General features: G+C 45.7%; 1 protein-coding gene across 1 annotated transcript in view; it reads left to right on the top strand.

Annotated features, from left to right (window-relative positions):
- LOC148443017 (usherin-like) overlaps window positions 1-14,147 on the top strand; it is a gene marked incomplete at its 5' end in the record, with an annotated part of 186,711 nt that extends 172,564 nt beyond the window's left edge. Inside the window, 3 exons of the mRNA XM_088463390.1 lie at window positions 5,059-5,286; window positions 7,030-8,543; window positions 13,832-14,147. Of these exons, the coding sequence (XP_088319516.1) occupies window positions 5,059-5,286; window positions 7,030-8,543; window positions 13,832-14,147 (2,058 nt within the window). The remainder of the gene's footprint in view (window positions 1-5,058; window positions 5,287-7,029; window positions 8,544-13,831) is intronic.
- Window positions 14,148-15,885: the final 1,738 nt, after the last annotated feature.

Here is a 15,885-nt window from a genome sequence, read left to right as displayed (position 1 = left end):
GGGTAGCCGCGCCCGGTGCCGGATCAGTATAAAGCGCCCTATACTTGCCCCACGGAACTGGGTGTGTGGCATAAATACCATAGGCCGCGCCCCCTAAGTGGCGTTATTTGGGGGCGAATCCACATGGCACGCCTCCCGTGTAACGTCAGGCTGGGGTCGAGCCCCGCACTCCGTCACTAGCTGTGCATCCCCCAGCCCATAGGCAAACGCAGGGGGGGTTTCCGTCTGCCTGGAAACCCCCCCTCTCCAGCCCACACCATGACCACATTAGCAATAGCAATGTCATAGAATTTTACTAGTGCTGCAAGTTCTTCTCAGTATCACAAATGAAATAATTAGCACCACCCGTGGATCTTTTAACATGTATCAGTCAGTAATAAATAACCTGTGCACCAACTAGGAGATCTGGAAAACATGCACTGTTAGGGATGCACTGCTATAGAGCCCAATATGTACATATATGTCCAGGGCAGTGCTAGGTTCTTCTGCTGCTCCCCCAGAATCCCGGACTTGCTCCCATGCCCTGGAATGTTGCCCACATCTAAAAAAAAAACAACATTCAGCTCAGGCAGGACGGCCCTACTGCCGCATTTTATAGCTTACTGTGATCGCTGGTCCTCTATATGCTGGACTTATGACGCACATTACACTTTGTATGACACATATTAAAGCTGGTTAATTGCTAATTCTACCTCTTCATGGACTGGCCACACTCACTCTAAAATCAAGCATTTGGAAACCCCCCTCTAGAAATTCTGCGTTTGCCACTGCAGCCCTCTCCCGGCACTGAATGGATTCCGCGCGCAGACCACCGGTGTGACACTTCGACCCACGGATGGAACATCGGGACGGTGCTATCCTGCTGAAATCGGGATGTTGGGAGGGGTGCGCCCTCTATGGGGTGGCGCCCCTGTTCGACCGCACTGGTCGAACACCCCCAAGAGCCGGCCCTGACTAATCATATAGTCCAAGTGTAATGAAGGAGCTTGTTACAATCATATGGATAACCAGTTTAATTTCATACACCAAAGTTTTATACCTGATATGAAATTGAATGAAGTTTAACCTACGTGTTGTATACCAAGTAATGAGGAGTGTGTGTGTGTGTGTGTGTGTCTGTCTGTGTGTGTGTGTGTGTCTGTGTGTGTGTGTGTATGGTGTGTGTCTGTGTGTGTGTGTGTATGGTGTGTCTGTGTGTGTGTGTGTATGGTGAGTGTGTGTGTGTGTGTGTATGGTGTGTGTGTGTGTGTGTGTGTGTGTGTGTGTGTGTGTGTGTGTGTGTCTGTGTGTGTGTGTCTGTGTGTGTGTGAGTCTGTGTGTGTGTCTGTGTCTGTGTGTGTGTGTGTGTCTGTCTGTGTGTCTATGTGTGTGTGTCTGTGTGTCTGTGTGTGTGTGTCTATGTGTGTGTGTCTGTGTGTGTGTGTCTATGTGTGTGTGTCTGTGTGTGTGTGTCTATGTGTGTGTGTCTGTGTGTCTGTGTATTGTGGCAGCTTAGAACGGCGATGGGCTTAGTTTTTTAAGAATTGAGGCCATAAATGTTTATTAATAGAATCTATAATGAAATCAGTTTTTGTTGTGCTTTAATAGCTGCCTTGAGTGTGTTAGATAAGTGAGCGAAAGTTGTTAATCATTAGGTACTCTGGTTGCAGAAAGTATTTGGTAGTATTGCCACCTAGGGGCTGAGAGACGCTCTCCGCACTGATATAAACTGTAATTGAACAGGTGCTGCTATTGACAATATGCATATGTTTTTGCTTTATTGCCCACATGCCATCCGCGTTTCGTCTGGTTAAAGATACTCCTAAAATCTCCCCAGGCTACTGGCAGTTTTATATATAATCTGTTAGAGGTGATTACTCTGCGCATTCCAGGAGAGGCCTCCCTTACGCGGCTACAGTAGGTTTATAGTCCCAGCAAAGCCCCTTCTATATGTTTTCTGCATTATTCATCTTCCATGTGTTTGTCCGGTTCTGACTGCAAACAAACCATCTATCATACAGAGTTATTCCCCTCAATCCCAGACAAATACACTTTACATTTTTCATGAAGACACATTTCATATTATAGGAGAAGATTCAGAGGTCTGCGGTGTGCACGGGCTTTATAATAAGAGCCTGCGGGAGGACGCCCTTATCATCCCCAACACTGTCCTTGTCTTTAGCTTAGAATTGGTTCCCCTGCCCCCAGCTCTGTGTATTAGTAAGCTTTACATAGTACATGTTCTGTGCTCTGGATGCTGTTCTCAGTATCTGTTCCTATGCTGTATATTCATATTCTGGCACAGTACTACTTCTCTTGTTATGTATGTAGTTCTCAGTATCTGTTCCTATGCTGTATATTCATATTCTGGCACAGTACTACTTCTCTTGTTATGTATGTAGTTCTTAGTATCTGTTCCTATGCTGTATATTCATATTCAGGCACAGTACTACTTCTCTTGTTATGTATGTAGTAGAGATGGCTAGTGAGTGAGTGTCTCAACACACTGACTCGAATCATTCAGATGAGTGAATGATTCAAGTCACTCAGTGTTTGGTGAGTGGAGACACCCACCTCCCCTAGCCTCTCTGTCACCTCCTTAGCCTCTCTGTCTCCTCCCCCAGCCTCTCTGTCACCTCCCCTAGCCTCTCTGTCACCTCCCCAAGCCTCTCTGTCACCTCCTTAGCCTCTCTGTCACCTCCCCTAGCCTCTCTGTCACCTCCCCCAGCCTCTCTGCCACCTCCCCTAGCCTCTCTGCCACCTCCCCGAGCCTCTCTGTCACCTCCCCCAGCCTCTCTGTCACCTCCCCTAGCCTCTCTGCCACCTCCCCTAGCCTCTCTGTCACCTCCCCTAGCCTCTCTGCCACCTCCCCTAGCCTCTCTGTCACCTCCTTAGCCTCTCTGTCTCCTCCCCTAGCCTCTCTGTCACCTCCCCCAGCCTCTCTGCCACCTCCCCTAGCCTCTCTGCCACCTCCCCCAGCCTCTCTGTCACCTCCCCCAGCCTCTCTGTCACCTCCCCTAGCCTCTCTGCCACCTCCCCTAGCCTCTCTGTCACCTCCCCTAGCCTCTCTGTCACCTCCTTAGCCTCTCTGTCTCCTCCCCCAGCCTCTCTGTCACCTCCCCCAGCCTCTCTGTCACCTCCCCCAGCCTCTCTGCCACCTCCCCCAGCCTCTCTGCCACCTCCCCTAGCCTCTCTGCCACCTCCCCTAGCCTCTCTGTCACCTCCCCTAGCCTATCTGTCACCTCCCCCAGCCTCTGTCACCTCCCCTAGCCTCTCTGTCACCTCCCCCAGCCTCTCTGTCACCTCCCCCAGCCTCTCTATCACCTCCCCCAGCCTCTCTGTCACCTCTCTAGCCTCTCTGTCACCTCCCCAGCCTCTCTATCACCTCCCCTAGCCTCTCTGTCAGTGGTAGCTAGTGAATGGCAGCTCCACCCCCTACACTGCTGATTATACTTCTGCGCTGAGTCAGATCAGCAGTGTAGGGGGCGGAGCTGTCAGTGACTCACTCTGAGTCGCTGGCTCCCCTGCTGGCTCCAGCGCTGCTCTATCTGAAGAGTCGTGTCTCGAGACACTTCACTGAGTTGAGCCATGAGGCTCAACTCAGTATAATGAATCGTTATGCCCATCCCTAGTATGTAGTTCTTAGTATCTGTTCCTATGCTGTATATTCATATTCTGGCACAGTACTACTTCTCTTGTTATGTATGTAGTTCTTAGTATCTGTTCCTATGCTGTATATTCAGGGACAGTACTACTTCTCTTGTTATGTATGTAGTTCTTAGTATCTGTTCCTATGCTGTATATTCAGGCACAATACTACTTCTCTTGTTATGTATGTAGATCTTAGTATCTGTTCCTATGCTGTATATTCAGGCACAGTACTACTTCTCTTATGTAAGTAGTTCTTAGTATCTGTTCCTATGCTGTATATTCAGGCACAGTACTACTTCTCTTATGTAAGTAGTTCTTAGTATCTGTTCCTATGCTGTATATTCAGGCACAATACTACTTCTCGTGTTATGTATATAGATCTTAGTATCTGTTCCTATGAGAAATTTGCACATGGGGAGGCTTACACACAAAGGGAGTAAAAGAGGCGCACATGGGGAGACATACACAGAAAGGGGGAGGAGAGGTACACACTGCCTCCTCCCCCCCTCTCTGACACACACACAAAGGGGAAAGAGGTGCACATGGGAAGACATACATACAAATGGGGAGGAAGGCGCACATGGAGTGACATAAACACAAACGCGGGGAGAGAGGTGCACATGGAGAGGTTTACACACACAAAGGGGCATGAGAGGCACACATAGGGAGACATACACACAAAGGGGGGTGAGAGGCACACATAGGGAGATATACACACAAAGGGGCATGAGAGGTACACATAGGGAGACATACACACAAAGGGGGGTGAGAGGCACACATGGGGAGACAGACAGACGGGTATACATACAGAGAGACAGGTAGATGTATGGATTGTAAACTAGGAGACTAGCACAAATATGGTAACAGACACACATGGGGAGCATAGGCACAGACAGAGGATGGGACACATATGGGGCGGTGGAGTCAGGGCTGGGCAGAGGGGGAGAGGGGACACTGCTTGCATTGAGTTCTGCAGGAATCCCCTGCAGAGTGAGCTGTGCAGAGGAGGAGTAGAATGGAGGGAAGAAGTTTAATGCTACAAGTGCTCCCTATCTGTAATACTGTGATGGGGAACGTAACAGAGTCTGAACTTGCCAGGGCTGATTTTTTTTCAGCGATTTTGTTGTAAATTTAGTAGGGAAAAACAGGTTGGTTTTGAAGTTTTCTACTAAATTGTCGATCTTAAATTCTGCGCTAAAATGGCAGAAAAAACAGCAGCAAGGACCATATTCCACTCCCCCCCCCTAAATGTCTTACTGATGAGCTCTGCCCGTCTGCATACAAAGTTCCAAGTTCCATCCCTCTTTTACATAGCGTTTCATTGATACAAGTATTGTGTTTCGCTGACCACAATTACCGCATAACAAACACTGTTCATAACGTGATTTGTTACCCCTGTATGTTGTACGTCTCTTTCTTTTCTTACAGGGAGGAACGTACCAGGCAAAAGTGTTCGGGTTACTTCCTCATACAACATATAACATTTGTATTGAGGCCTCCAATGGCGCTGGGAGCGCGTCCAGTGCAGGGATTTCCATAGAGACGTGGGAGGCCGCGCCGAGTGGCCTGAGGAACTTCACTGTGGACAAGAAAGAAAACGGGAGAGCGTTACTTCTCTCGTGGTCACAGCCTCAAAGAATGAACGGGATACTGCTGGTACGGTATTACATGATGACATCACTGGCGCATTGCTTATATGTATACTGTACATCATCCTACACACTGCTTTATATGAATGAGCGGGATACTGCTGGTACGGTATTACATGATGACATCACTGGCACATTGCTTATATGTATACTGTACATCATCCTACACACTGCTTTATATGAATGAGCGGGATACTGCTGGTACGGTATTACATGCAGGAGGATGACATCACTGGCACATTGCTTATATGTATACTGTACATCATCCTACACACTGCTTTATATGAATGAGCGGGATACTGCTGGTACGGTATTACATGCAGGAGGATGACATCACTGGCACATTGCTTATATGTATACTGTACATCATCCTACACACTGCTTTATATGAATGAACGGGATACTGCTGGTACGGTATTACATGCAGGAGGATGACATCACTGGCACATTGCTTATATGTATACTGTACATCATCCTACACTGCTTTATATGAATGAACGGGATACTGCTGGTACGGTATTACATGATGAAATCACTGGCACATTGCTTATATGTATACTGTACATCATCCTACACACTGCTTTATATGAATGAACGGGATACTGCTGGTACGGTATTACATGCAGGAGGATGACATCACTGGCACATTGCTTATATGTATACTGTACATCATCCTACACACTGCTTTATATGAATGAACGGGATACTGCTGGTACGGTATTACATGATGACATCACTGGCACATTGCTTATATGTATACTGTACATCATCCTACACACTGCTTTATATGAATGAGCGGGATACTGCTGGTACGGTATTACATGCAGGAGGATGACATCACTGGCACATTGCTTAGTTATATGTATACTGTACATCATCCTACACACTGCTTTATATGAATGAGCGGGATACTGCTGGTACGGTATTACATGCAGGAGGATGACATCACTGGCACATTGCTTATATGTATACTGTACATCATCCCACACACTGCTTTATATGAATGAATGAACTGACGCTCATAGAGACCCCTACTGGATGCTGACTGCATTACATACATTGGGGCTCATTTGCATACAAAGATGTGCCCACTGCGTACGAGCACATAAAAAGGACAGGGTTAGTGCATCAACATTTTTCTGTTTGAAAAGCATTGGAGCGTTAGGGAACTATTTCACGCTGACCTTATATTTGTTTATCTTCGTATTTCTCTAATACAAAGTGGTGAATATAGACAAATATTCTAAAAACAAGACTTTATTTTTGTGGTCTATTAGGGCTGCTGGCAGCGCTTGCCATTTAGTACAGGTCCATTATTTGCTTTCTCCTCTCCATTATCCATTCCCATCACTAAGATCTTTTGTTAACTTTTTTTAACGCAAATGTTCGTAGCCTGCACACAGGAATAACATTGGCCTATGTATAAAGATTTACAGACCCTGAGTCAGAATCTGTTCTGCGCCTCTGAGCTCAGACTTTCAGGACGCGCGTGCTGTGCGATTCTGGGAGGTAACAAAGGCGTGGCTAAGCTGTTGCAGGCGTATCGCAGGGCTTGGCGGCATCCAAAGATGCTGAACCGCTTACACATACTCCTGAAACCACACTGAGATGGAGAAACCGCACTCGCCATAAAGCTGGTGATTGTGCGACCGATATTTTTTCTAATATGCCCAGTGACAGAAATGGATGTGTGAGACCTTCATTTGTCAGATAAAGTGATTGAATTATTATATTTTTATCTTTTCCCCAGATGTATACCATATACAGCGATGGGAACCCGGAACACAGCGGCCTGTCCCGGCAGTTCTTACTCCGCCGCCTTGAACCTTACACAGTTTATACTTTGGTGCTTGAAGCTTGTACTGCCGGTGGCTGTACCAGGACTTTCCCTCAACTTGTCCAAACAGAAGAAGCTTCTCCATCCTCCCAGCTTCCACCTCAAATTACATCACTAAACGCCAGCCACATACAACTGACCTGGCTGCCCCCAGTCCATCCAAACGGGAAAATTCTAGGATACTATCTTATGAAACGCTGCACCCAAGGAAACTCTTTGGGCAACCGGACAAACTTGGAGGAGAGTGTTGTATACAGAGAAATGAACACAGAACAAGAGGCGTTCATCTATACAGATGGGGGATTGCAGCCCTGGACGCATTACGAGTATAAAGTTCGAGGATGGAACTCCGTTGGATTTATCGATAGTACATGGACCGCGGGTCAGACCACGCAGGCAGCTCCCAATCATATGCTTCCTCCCAAGTTATTCCATGGAGAAAACCGTCCAAACCAAGTGATTGTACAGTGGACCAAACCGGAGGAGGAAAATGGAAATATACTGTATTATACGTTGCGAAAAAATAACATTACCTCTACTTTTAGCCTTGGTCCTGCCACATTTAGTTATACTGATGAAGATCTACTTCCTAATTCTCAGTACACCTATTCCATAGTAGCCTGCACAATGGGGGGCTGCACCATCAGTGATCTTACGCGCATAAGAACATTGGAAGGGCCTCCAGGTTTAGTTAGTCCACCCGTCATTGAGCCGATCAGTGCCACAGAGGTCAATGTGACCTGGTCACCTCCGTCCATACAAAATGGAGAGATCACTAAATACATAGTCCATATAGATAATGAGACCTATTTTGCTGGAAAGAGACTATCAATAATTATATCCAATCTGCAGCCGTTCACAGCATATTATACCAGGCTGGTCGCCTGCACCAATGGTGGCTGCACGACTAGCGCGCCTACTCCCATTAGAACAATGGAAGCTCGTCCTTCCCACATGGCAGCCCCAAGCTTAAGAGCGACGAGCGCACAATCCATTAAAATATCATGGCGAGCGCCGGATAGGCCCAATGGCGACATTGCAAGCTACGAGCTGCGTCGGGATGGTCTGCAGGTTTATGTTGGCTTAGATACATATTACCATGACTTAGAGTTGGAAGCAGGAACAGAATATACTTACTCAGTAGAAGCCAGCAACAGTCAAGGGAGTTGCTTAAGCGTTCCTGCAAAAATGAAGACTCATCCGTCCTCGCCGTCTGGGATGGAGCCGCCTACACTGCACGCAAGTAGCGCCAACGAGATCCTAGTAACTTGGAGAACTCCTCTGAGGCCCAATGGCATCATACTCAATTATACTGTACATGTCCAACATCCGGCCGAAATGCAAGTGATACAGTATTATTATAACCGTTCCATTATTTCCCCGAATGGACATTCACTTGTAATAAAAGACCTGAAACCATATAATCAGTAAGTCCCAACATGTTTGATTTTCTTTTCATGAAAGACTGCTACGTACAATTTATTGCTTTCAATTTCTGGATTGTATACTTTATTTAAAGCTTATGCTATATGAATACATTATAATTACAGATGTGAGAGGACCCCCATGTTTTGGTTCTAAATCATCGTGTTTTGGTTTTGGCAAAAAAAAACACCTTCAAATGTTCGGTTTTTGATTCCATGAAAATCAATAAAAAAAAATCGATAAAACAGCTATTTTGGACCTGTTTATATTTTATATGCAATCCAAAACCCAAGTTCAGTTTATAAATCCGAGTTCCGAAGTGACAGCAGACCCAAACCGGGACTTGGAGCCTCAAAGTTAGGGTGCGTTCGTATTTCAGGAAAACCGAACCTCACATCTGTAATATATAGTGTTGAAGATGCATTACACTACAGTCACGCTCATATAGAAACCGCATACAGTAGTATACGGGTTGCATTTGCAAATACAACTAATTCCCCACACAGGGTATAACAAAGACTATGCTCACATTACAGTCATCTGACCATGTAACAATGATCCGTGTAACCTCTTTGGAATCCTAGTTGGGAATGTTAATGGTGAAAAAAAGTATAAACTTCAACTCTAAGTCCAACTTAGTAGCATTTAGGGACCCCTTTATAGTAAGGCTAGTCTCCATATCCTCTCAGTACTGAGAAAGGTCAGTCTCCATATCCTCTCACTGCTGAGAAAGGTCAGTCTCCATTTCCTCTCACTACTGAGAAAGGTCAGTCTCCATATCCTCTCACTGCTGAGAAAGGTCAGTCTTCATATACTCTCACTACTGAGAAAGGTCAGTCTCCATATCCTCTCACTACTGAGTAAGGCCACTCTCTACTACTGAGTAAGGCCAGTCTCCATATCCTCCCACAACTGAGCAAGGCCAGTCTCCATATCCTCCCACAACTGAGCAAGGCCAGTCTCCATATCCTCTCACTACTGAGTAAGGCCAGTCTCCATATCCTCTCACTGCTGAGAAAAGCCAGTCTCCATATCTTCTCACTACTGAATAAGGTGTCTCCATATCCTCTCACTCCTGAGTAAGGCCAGTCTCCATATCCTCTCACACCTGAGTAAGAACAATCTCCATATCCTCTCAATACTGAGTAAGGCCAGTCTCCATATCCTCTCACTACTGAGTAACACCAGTCTCCATATCCTCTCACACCTGAGTAACGCCAGTCTCTATATCCTCTCACTACTGAATAAGGCAAGTCTCCATATCCTCCCACAACTAAGAAAGGCCAGTCTCCATATCCTCTCACTACTGAGTAAGGCCAGTCTCCATATCCTCTCACTACTGAATAAGGCCAGTCTCTATATCTTCTCACTACTGAATAAGGCCAGTCTCCATATTCTCTCACTACTGAGTAAGGCCACTCTCTACTACTGAGTAAGGCCAGTCTCCATATCCTCTCACTACTGAGTAAGGCCACTCTCTACTACTGAGTAAGGCCAGTCTCCATATCCTCCCACAACTAAGAAAGGCCAGTCTCTATATCTTCTCACTACTGAATAAGGCCAGTCTCCATATTCTCTCACTACTGAGTAAGGCCAGTCTCCATATCCTCTCACACCTGTGTAAGGCCAGTCTCTATATCCTCTCACTACTGAGTAAGGCCAGTCTCCATATCCTCTCACTCCTGAATAAGGCCAGTCTCCATAGTCTCTCACTTCCGAGTAAGGCCAGTCTCCATATCCTCTCACTCCTGAGTAAGGCCAGTCTCCATATCCTCTCACTACTGAGTAAGGCCAGTCTCCATATCCTCTCACTCCTGAGTAAGGGCAGTCTCCATATCCTCTCACTACTAAGGCCAGTCTCCATATCCTCTCACTATTATTATTATTATCCTTTATTTATATGGCGCCACAAGGGTTCTGCAGCGCCTGACAAAGTACAGAAACAAATGAGCACACAAGACAACAGCTATTAACAGTACAGACAATGCAGTGCAAGTACATGATTTATATACATTGCTGCATAACACCTAAATAAGCAGCAGGGTGTCAGTAATCAGTTTTAGGTGCCATTGTGAATGAAAGTAAAAGTAAGGCAAGAAGAAGCACGTGAGGAAAGAGGGCCCTGCTCGCGAGAGCTTACATTCTGAGGGGAGGGTCAGACAAACAGGGGTGACACAGATGGGCTAGATAGTGAGGAAGGAGCATAGAGTAGTGGGTTAGGATGAGCGCTGGAAAGCATTGAGGAAGAAATGGGTCTTGATGGCCCATTTGAAGATTAAGAGCCAGGAAGCCAAGTGATGGAGGAATTTTGCAGGAGCAGTGGTGTCAGAGGGGTAAATCCAGGGTTTGGTGATGGCTAGGAGAATCCAGGCATTGCAGATGAAGTGCTCATGAACGGAGACCAGTTTATTATAGACAAAACTGGCTTTCCAGAGGGAACAGGAGAGAGGGACAGAGTTAAGAGGTGAGAGGAGAATGAGATTATTAGGGTTGATGCAGTGTGGAGGTGATACTGATCTAGAGAAGGGGAATAAGGAGTGTGGGGTTATGTGGCTGGCTTCTGAATGAGGAAGGGTGACAGCAGGTGGTGGATCAGGTGGAGGTTTAGTGTGGTGTGGGGGGGAGAGGATAGGTAACTTGGAGAAAAGAGAGGGTGCAGGGTTTAGTGGTGGTGCAGCAGGACCATGGTGGAAGAGAAGTGAATAATACTGGAGTTGTGGGAGATGCAGTTGAGAGACTTATATGTGATGAAGAGAGACAGAAGAGGGTTAGAACGTAGAGGGGACTATGGATGGAGAAAAGAGGTGAAAACTGGTGGTAGAGGAGAAAATAATGTAGCGGCTGAGTGAGGGTGGAGTAGAATAAAAGAGACATCGTGTAGATGAGGCGGTTGGGGGTGAAAAAGTCAGTAGTAGTAATGAGTTTGAGATGAGGGAGCAGTACAGGTCAAAGGTCAAAATCAGATAAAAGAAAGAACAGTGCTGGAAGATGTAAAGGCACAACTACAATAGTAAATTATAACCAAAAAAGGAGTGTAGAGCTGTTAAAGTAGCAAGACTTGAGAATTAGTCTAAAGTATGAATATATATATATATATATATATATATATATAAAAAAAAGGTATAGGTGTGAAACAACGGTAGATACTACAGTAAAGATAAATTGACAGTGGTATTGGAATGATTTAAACAATGTAGAGAAGAAACGCAAACATACAAGTATTAAATATTCAGTAAGCAGGTAGTTGCTACTAAGTCCACTCTCCATATCTTCTCACCACTGAGTAAGGCCACTCTCCATATCCTCTCACTCCTGAGTAAGGCAAGTTTCCATATCCTCTCACTCCTGAGTAAGGGCAGTCTCCATATCCTCTCACTACTAAGGCCAGTCTCCATATCCTCTCACTACTAAGTCCACTCTCCATATCTTCTCACCACTGAGTAAGGCCACTCTCCATATCCTCTCACTCCTGAGTAAGGCAAGTTTCCATATCCTCTCACTGCTGAGTAAGGCCAGTCTCCATATCCTCTCACACCTGAGTAAGGCCAAGCTCCATATCCTCTCACTACTGAGTAAGGCAAATCTCCATATCCTCTCACACCTGAGTAAGGCCAGTCTCCATATCCTCTCACTACTAAGGCCAGTCTCCATATCCTCTCACTACTGAGTAAGTCCACTCTCCATATCCTCTCACTACTGAGTAAGGCCACTCTCCATATCCTCTCTCACCTGAGTAAAGCCAGTCACCATATCCTCTCACTACTGAGTAAGGCCAGTCTCCATATCCTCTCACACCTGAGTAAGGCCAATCTCCATATCCTCTCACACCTGAGTAAGGCCAATCTCCATATCCTCTCACTCCTGAGTAAGGCCAGTCTCCATATCTTCTCACTCCTGAGTAAGGCCAGTCTCCATATTTTCTCACTCCTGAGTAACGCCAGTCTCCATATCCTCTCACTGCTGAGTAAGGCCAGTCTCCATATCCTCTCACTGCTGAGTAAGGCCAGTCTCCATATCCTCTCACTGCTGAGTAAGGCCAGTCTCCATATCCTCTCACTCCTGAGTAAGGCCAGTCTCCATATCCTCTCACTCCTGAGTAAGGCCAGTCTCCATATCCTCTCACTCCTGAGTAAGGCCAGTCTCCATATCCTCTCACTACTGAGTAAGGCCAGTCTCCATATCCTCTCACACCTGAGTAAGGCCAATCTCCATATCCTCTCACACCTGAGTAAGGCCAATCTCCATATCCTCTTACTCCTGAGTAAGGCCAGTCTCCATATCTTCTCACTCCTGAGTAAGGCCAGTCTCCATATCTTCTCACTCCTGAGTAAGGCCAGTCTCCATATTTTCTCACACCTGAGTAAAGCCAGTCACCATATCCTCTCACTACTGAGTAAGGCCAGTCTCCATATCCTCTCACACCTGAGTAAGGCCAGTCTCCATATCCTCTCACTACTAAGGCCAGTCTCCATATCCTCTCACTACTGAGTAAGTCCACTCTCCATATCCTCTCACTACTGAGTAAGGCCACTCTCCATATCCTCTCTCACCTGAGTAAAGCCAGTCACCATATCCTCTCACTACTGAGTAAGGCCAGTCTCCATATCCTCTCACTCCTGAGTAAGGCCAGTCTCCATATCCTCTCACTCCTGAGTAAGGCCAGTCTCCATATCCTCTCACTGCTGAGTAAGGCCAGTCTCCATATCCTCTCACACCTGAGTAAGGCCAGTCTCCATATCCTCTCACTCCTGAGTAATCTCAACATAAATGAGGCTACGCTAAGCGGTAATTTAGGAGAAAGTTTGAATAGTTTAAATCAGGAGATCTCTCTACTCCAGTTCCCAAGTACCACCAACAGGCTATTATTTGTGGATTTCTTTAGTCATACGCAGGTGGGTTAATCTATTTTGTTGGCTCAGCAGTTTCCCCACAGACAGATATCCGCATGACCTGTTGGGGGTACTGAATGCTTAGTGCTTTAAATCATTGAAACGATTGGTTTGAATTGGCAGAAGGATAAAGTCTTTGAAGTGAACTTCTACTACTTCTATTCCACAATCATGTAAAAGAAGATATAAACTGTTCTTTACACATACTAATAAAGAGAATAGCGAATAAGTTTGCACCTTTTGAATTTCTTGTTAAGCTCTATTTTAGCCTAGGATATTTCTGGGAGTTCTAGTTATTGCCTGGCCTGTAGCCGTTATGTCCTATTCATTGGCTTTCTGCTCTTTCTCTTTGTGTAATAATCCAAAATCCGAACGTTCTTACTGACAACTTGTTTTTTAAGGTATGAAGCAAAGGTTGAAGCTTGCACTTTATTAGGATGTGTCCGAAGCAAATGGGCGACAGGTCAGACATTGGAGGCACCCCCAGAGTCACAGCCCGCACCTCTAATAGACGTACAGACAAATAACCGGGCGCCATTGTTGGCTTGGAATGGTCCCCAGCGACCGAACGGGAAAATTGTAGGCTATGAAATTTATCGCAGGAGATTAAATGACGCACAGAATCCAGTTTCCAACGAGTTAGTCTTTAATGGGTCATCAACAGCTTTTCAGGATGTCACTTTGCTGCCATACACAGAGTACAAGTACCAGGTATGAACAAAACAGCGCAATTTCCATTATTTCTCCTTTATTCATACTCGCATGTACTTCCTATGTGCACATTCTCAAAGTGAAACACAGCTAAATGCCTCTAATTTATATTCTGTCCTGATTTACAATCCTCATTTTCTATGGACTTGGAAAGGACCAGTCGACAATGTTCCGTGGATTCTGAATGAATTAATACTTAATTGTCATTAACAACACAAGTAACGCAGCGCTATAGCACATAATAAGGCAAGCAGCAGTTACATTGCAATTACAATTAATAAAAATAACATCATAATACACATCAATCAGTATTATTGCGACTATTTAGCACAGCACTAGGTAAAAAGCTGTTGTGTAACCATTTTGTACGTGATAGCAGAGCCCTAAAGCGCATATTTGATGGTAACCTCTCAAAGAGCGCATGGTTAGGATGGCTGGGATCTACTAAGATAGATTTAGATTTCTTCAGGAGCCTCTTATCGTAGATCTCCTGGGTGCATGGTAGCACAACGCCAATAATTTTACCAGCCGTCTTAACCACCCGATCTAGCGCCTTACATTCTGCCACGGTACATTTCCCATACGACAGTCCCGTAGGCCACAACACTGCTATGAAAGTTTAACAAGGTCCCTCTACCCATCAGCAGCGTCACAAGGGGGGTGCGGTCCGCAACCGCGTGTCTCCCGCCGAGGGGTGACACCAAGGTCCAGACTCCCCCTCATTGACAGAAGCCGGGTACAACACTGTAGCATTAAGTGCAGCACTCGGCTCCTGTCACTGAGGGAGCCGGCCAGCACTCCACAAAGGGACCTCCTGCACCTCCCCCTCCCCCCAAAGTAATAGGCACGGGGGTTCGGGCCCCGTGACCACGCCCTTTCTTATGACACGCCCCTTCTCACATGACCACACACCTTCTGGTGTGGTCACGCACCCTTTTCGGCAGCGTGACACCGCAGGGAGGGACACCACTGATGCTGATCTTAAACGTCTTAAAAAAAGGCATTTATGTGCCTTCATGGGGAAGGAGGCAGAGTACAGAGACCAATGCAAAGTGTCTGAAATAAAAAAAAAAACAATAATTTAAAGGATGTCACTATCTCAATGGTCAACCATCCAGGCAGACAGGAGAGTTTGGCAAAACTTTCCGCTTCCTAAAGTCAATTATCGTTTCCTTGGTTTTCTAAGTGTTTAAGAGTAAGAAATTCTTCTTACTCCACTAAAACATTCTGCTCTGCTCTGTATGCGTGTTCATCCCCGTTGCTTATTAAGCCAACAATGGCGGCATCATCTGCAAACTTGACGATCTTAACAGACTGTGAAACTGGCTCGCAATCGTGGGTGAACAATGAATACAGTGCCGGGCTTAGAACACATCCCTGCTGGATCCCTACGTTCAGCACTGTCTCCTTCAAAATACTTCTCCCCTGCTTAACCACCTAGGGCCTATCAGATAAAAGTTTAGCAGCCACTTACAAGTAAAACTATTCAAGCCAAGCCCAAATAATTTAGCAATCAATGAACTGAGAACAGTAGTGTTAAATGCCGAAACTAAAATCAACAAATAAAATTCTTGCATAAGTGTTTTTCTACCTTCTAAGTGAGACTGCACCTGGTTCAAGAGAGTTAAAGCGGCATCCTCCGTTGAGCGATTTGCCCTAAAGGCAAACTGAGAGGGATCAAATCCCACTGAAAAGTGTGACCTATCATGCTTCAACACTAGCCTCTCGAAACATTTCATCACTA

This window comes from Taudactylus pleione, unplaced genomic scaffold (genome assembly GCF_031769625.1).
Source record: "Taudactylus pleione unplaced genomic scaffold, aTauple2 ptg001352l, whole genome shotgun sequence".
Taxonomy (NCBI): Eukaryota; Metazoa; Chordata; class Amphibia; order Anura; family Myobatrachidae; genus Taudactylus; species Taudactylus pleione.
The sequence above is the reverse complement of the archived record's forward strand: the minus strand, read 5'-3'. Positions and strand labels throughout refer to the sequence as shown.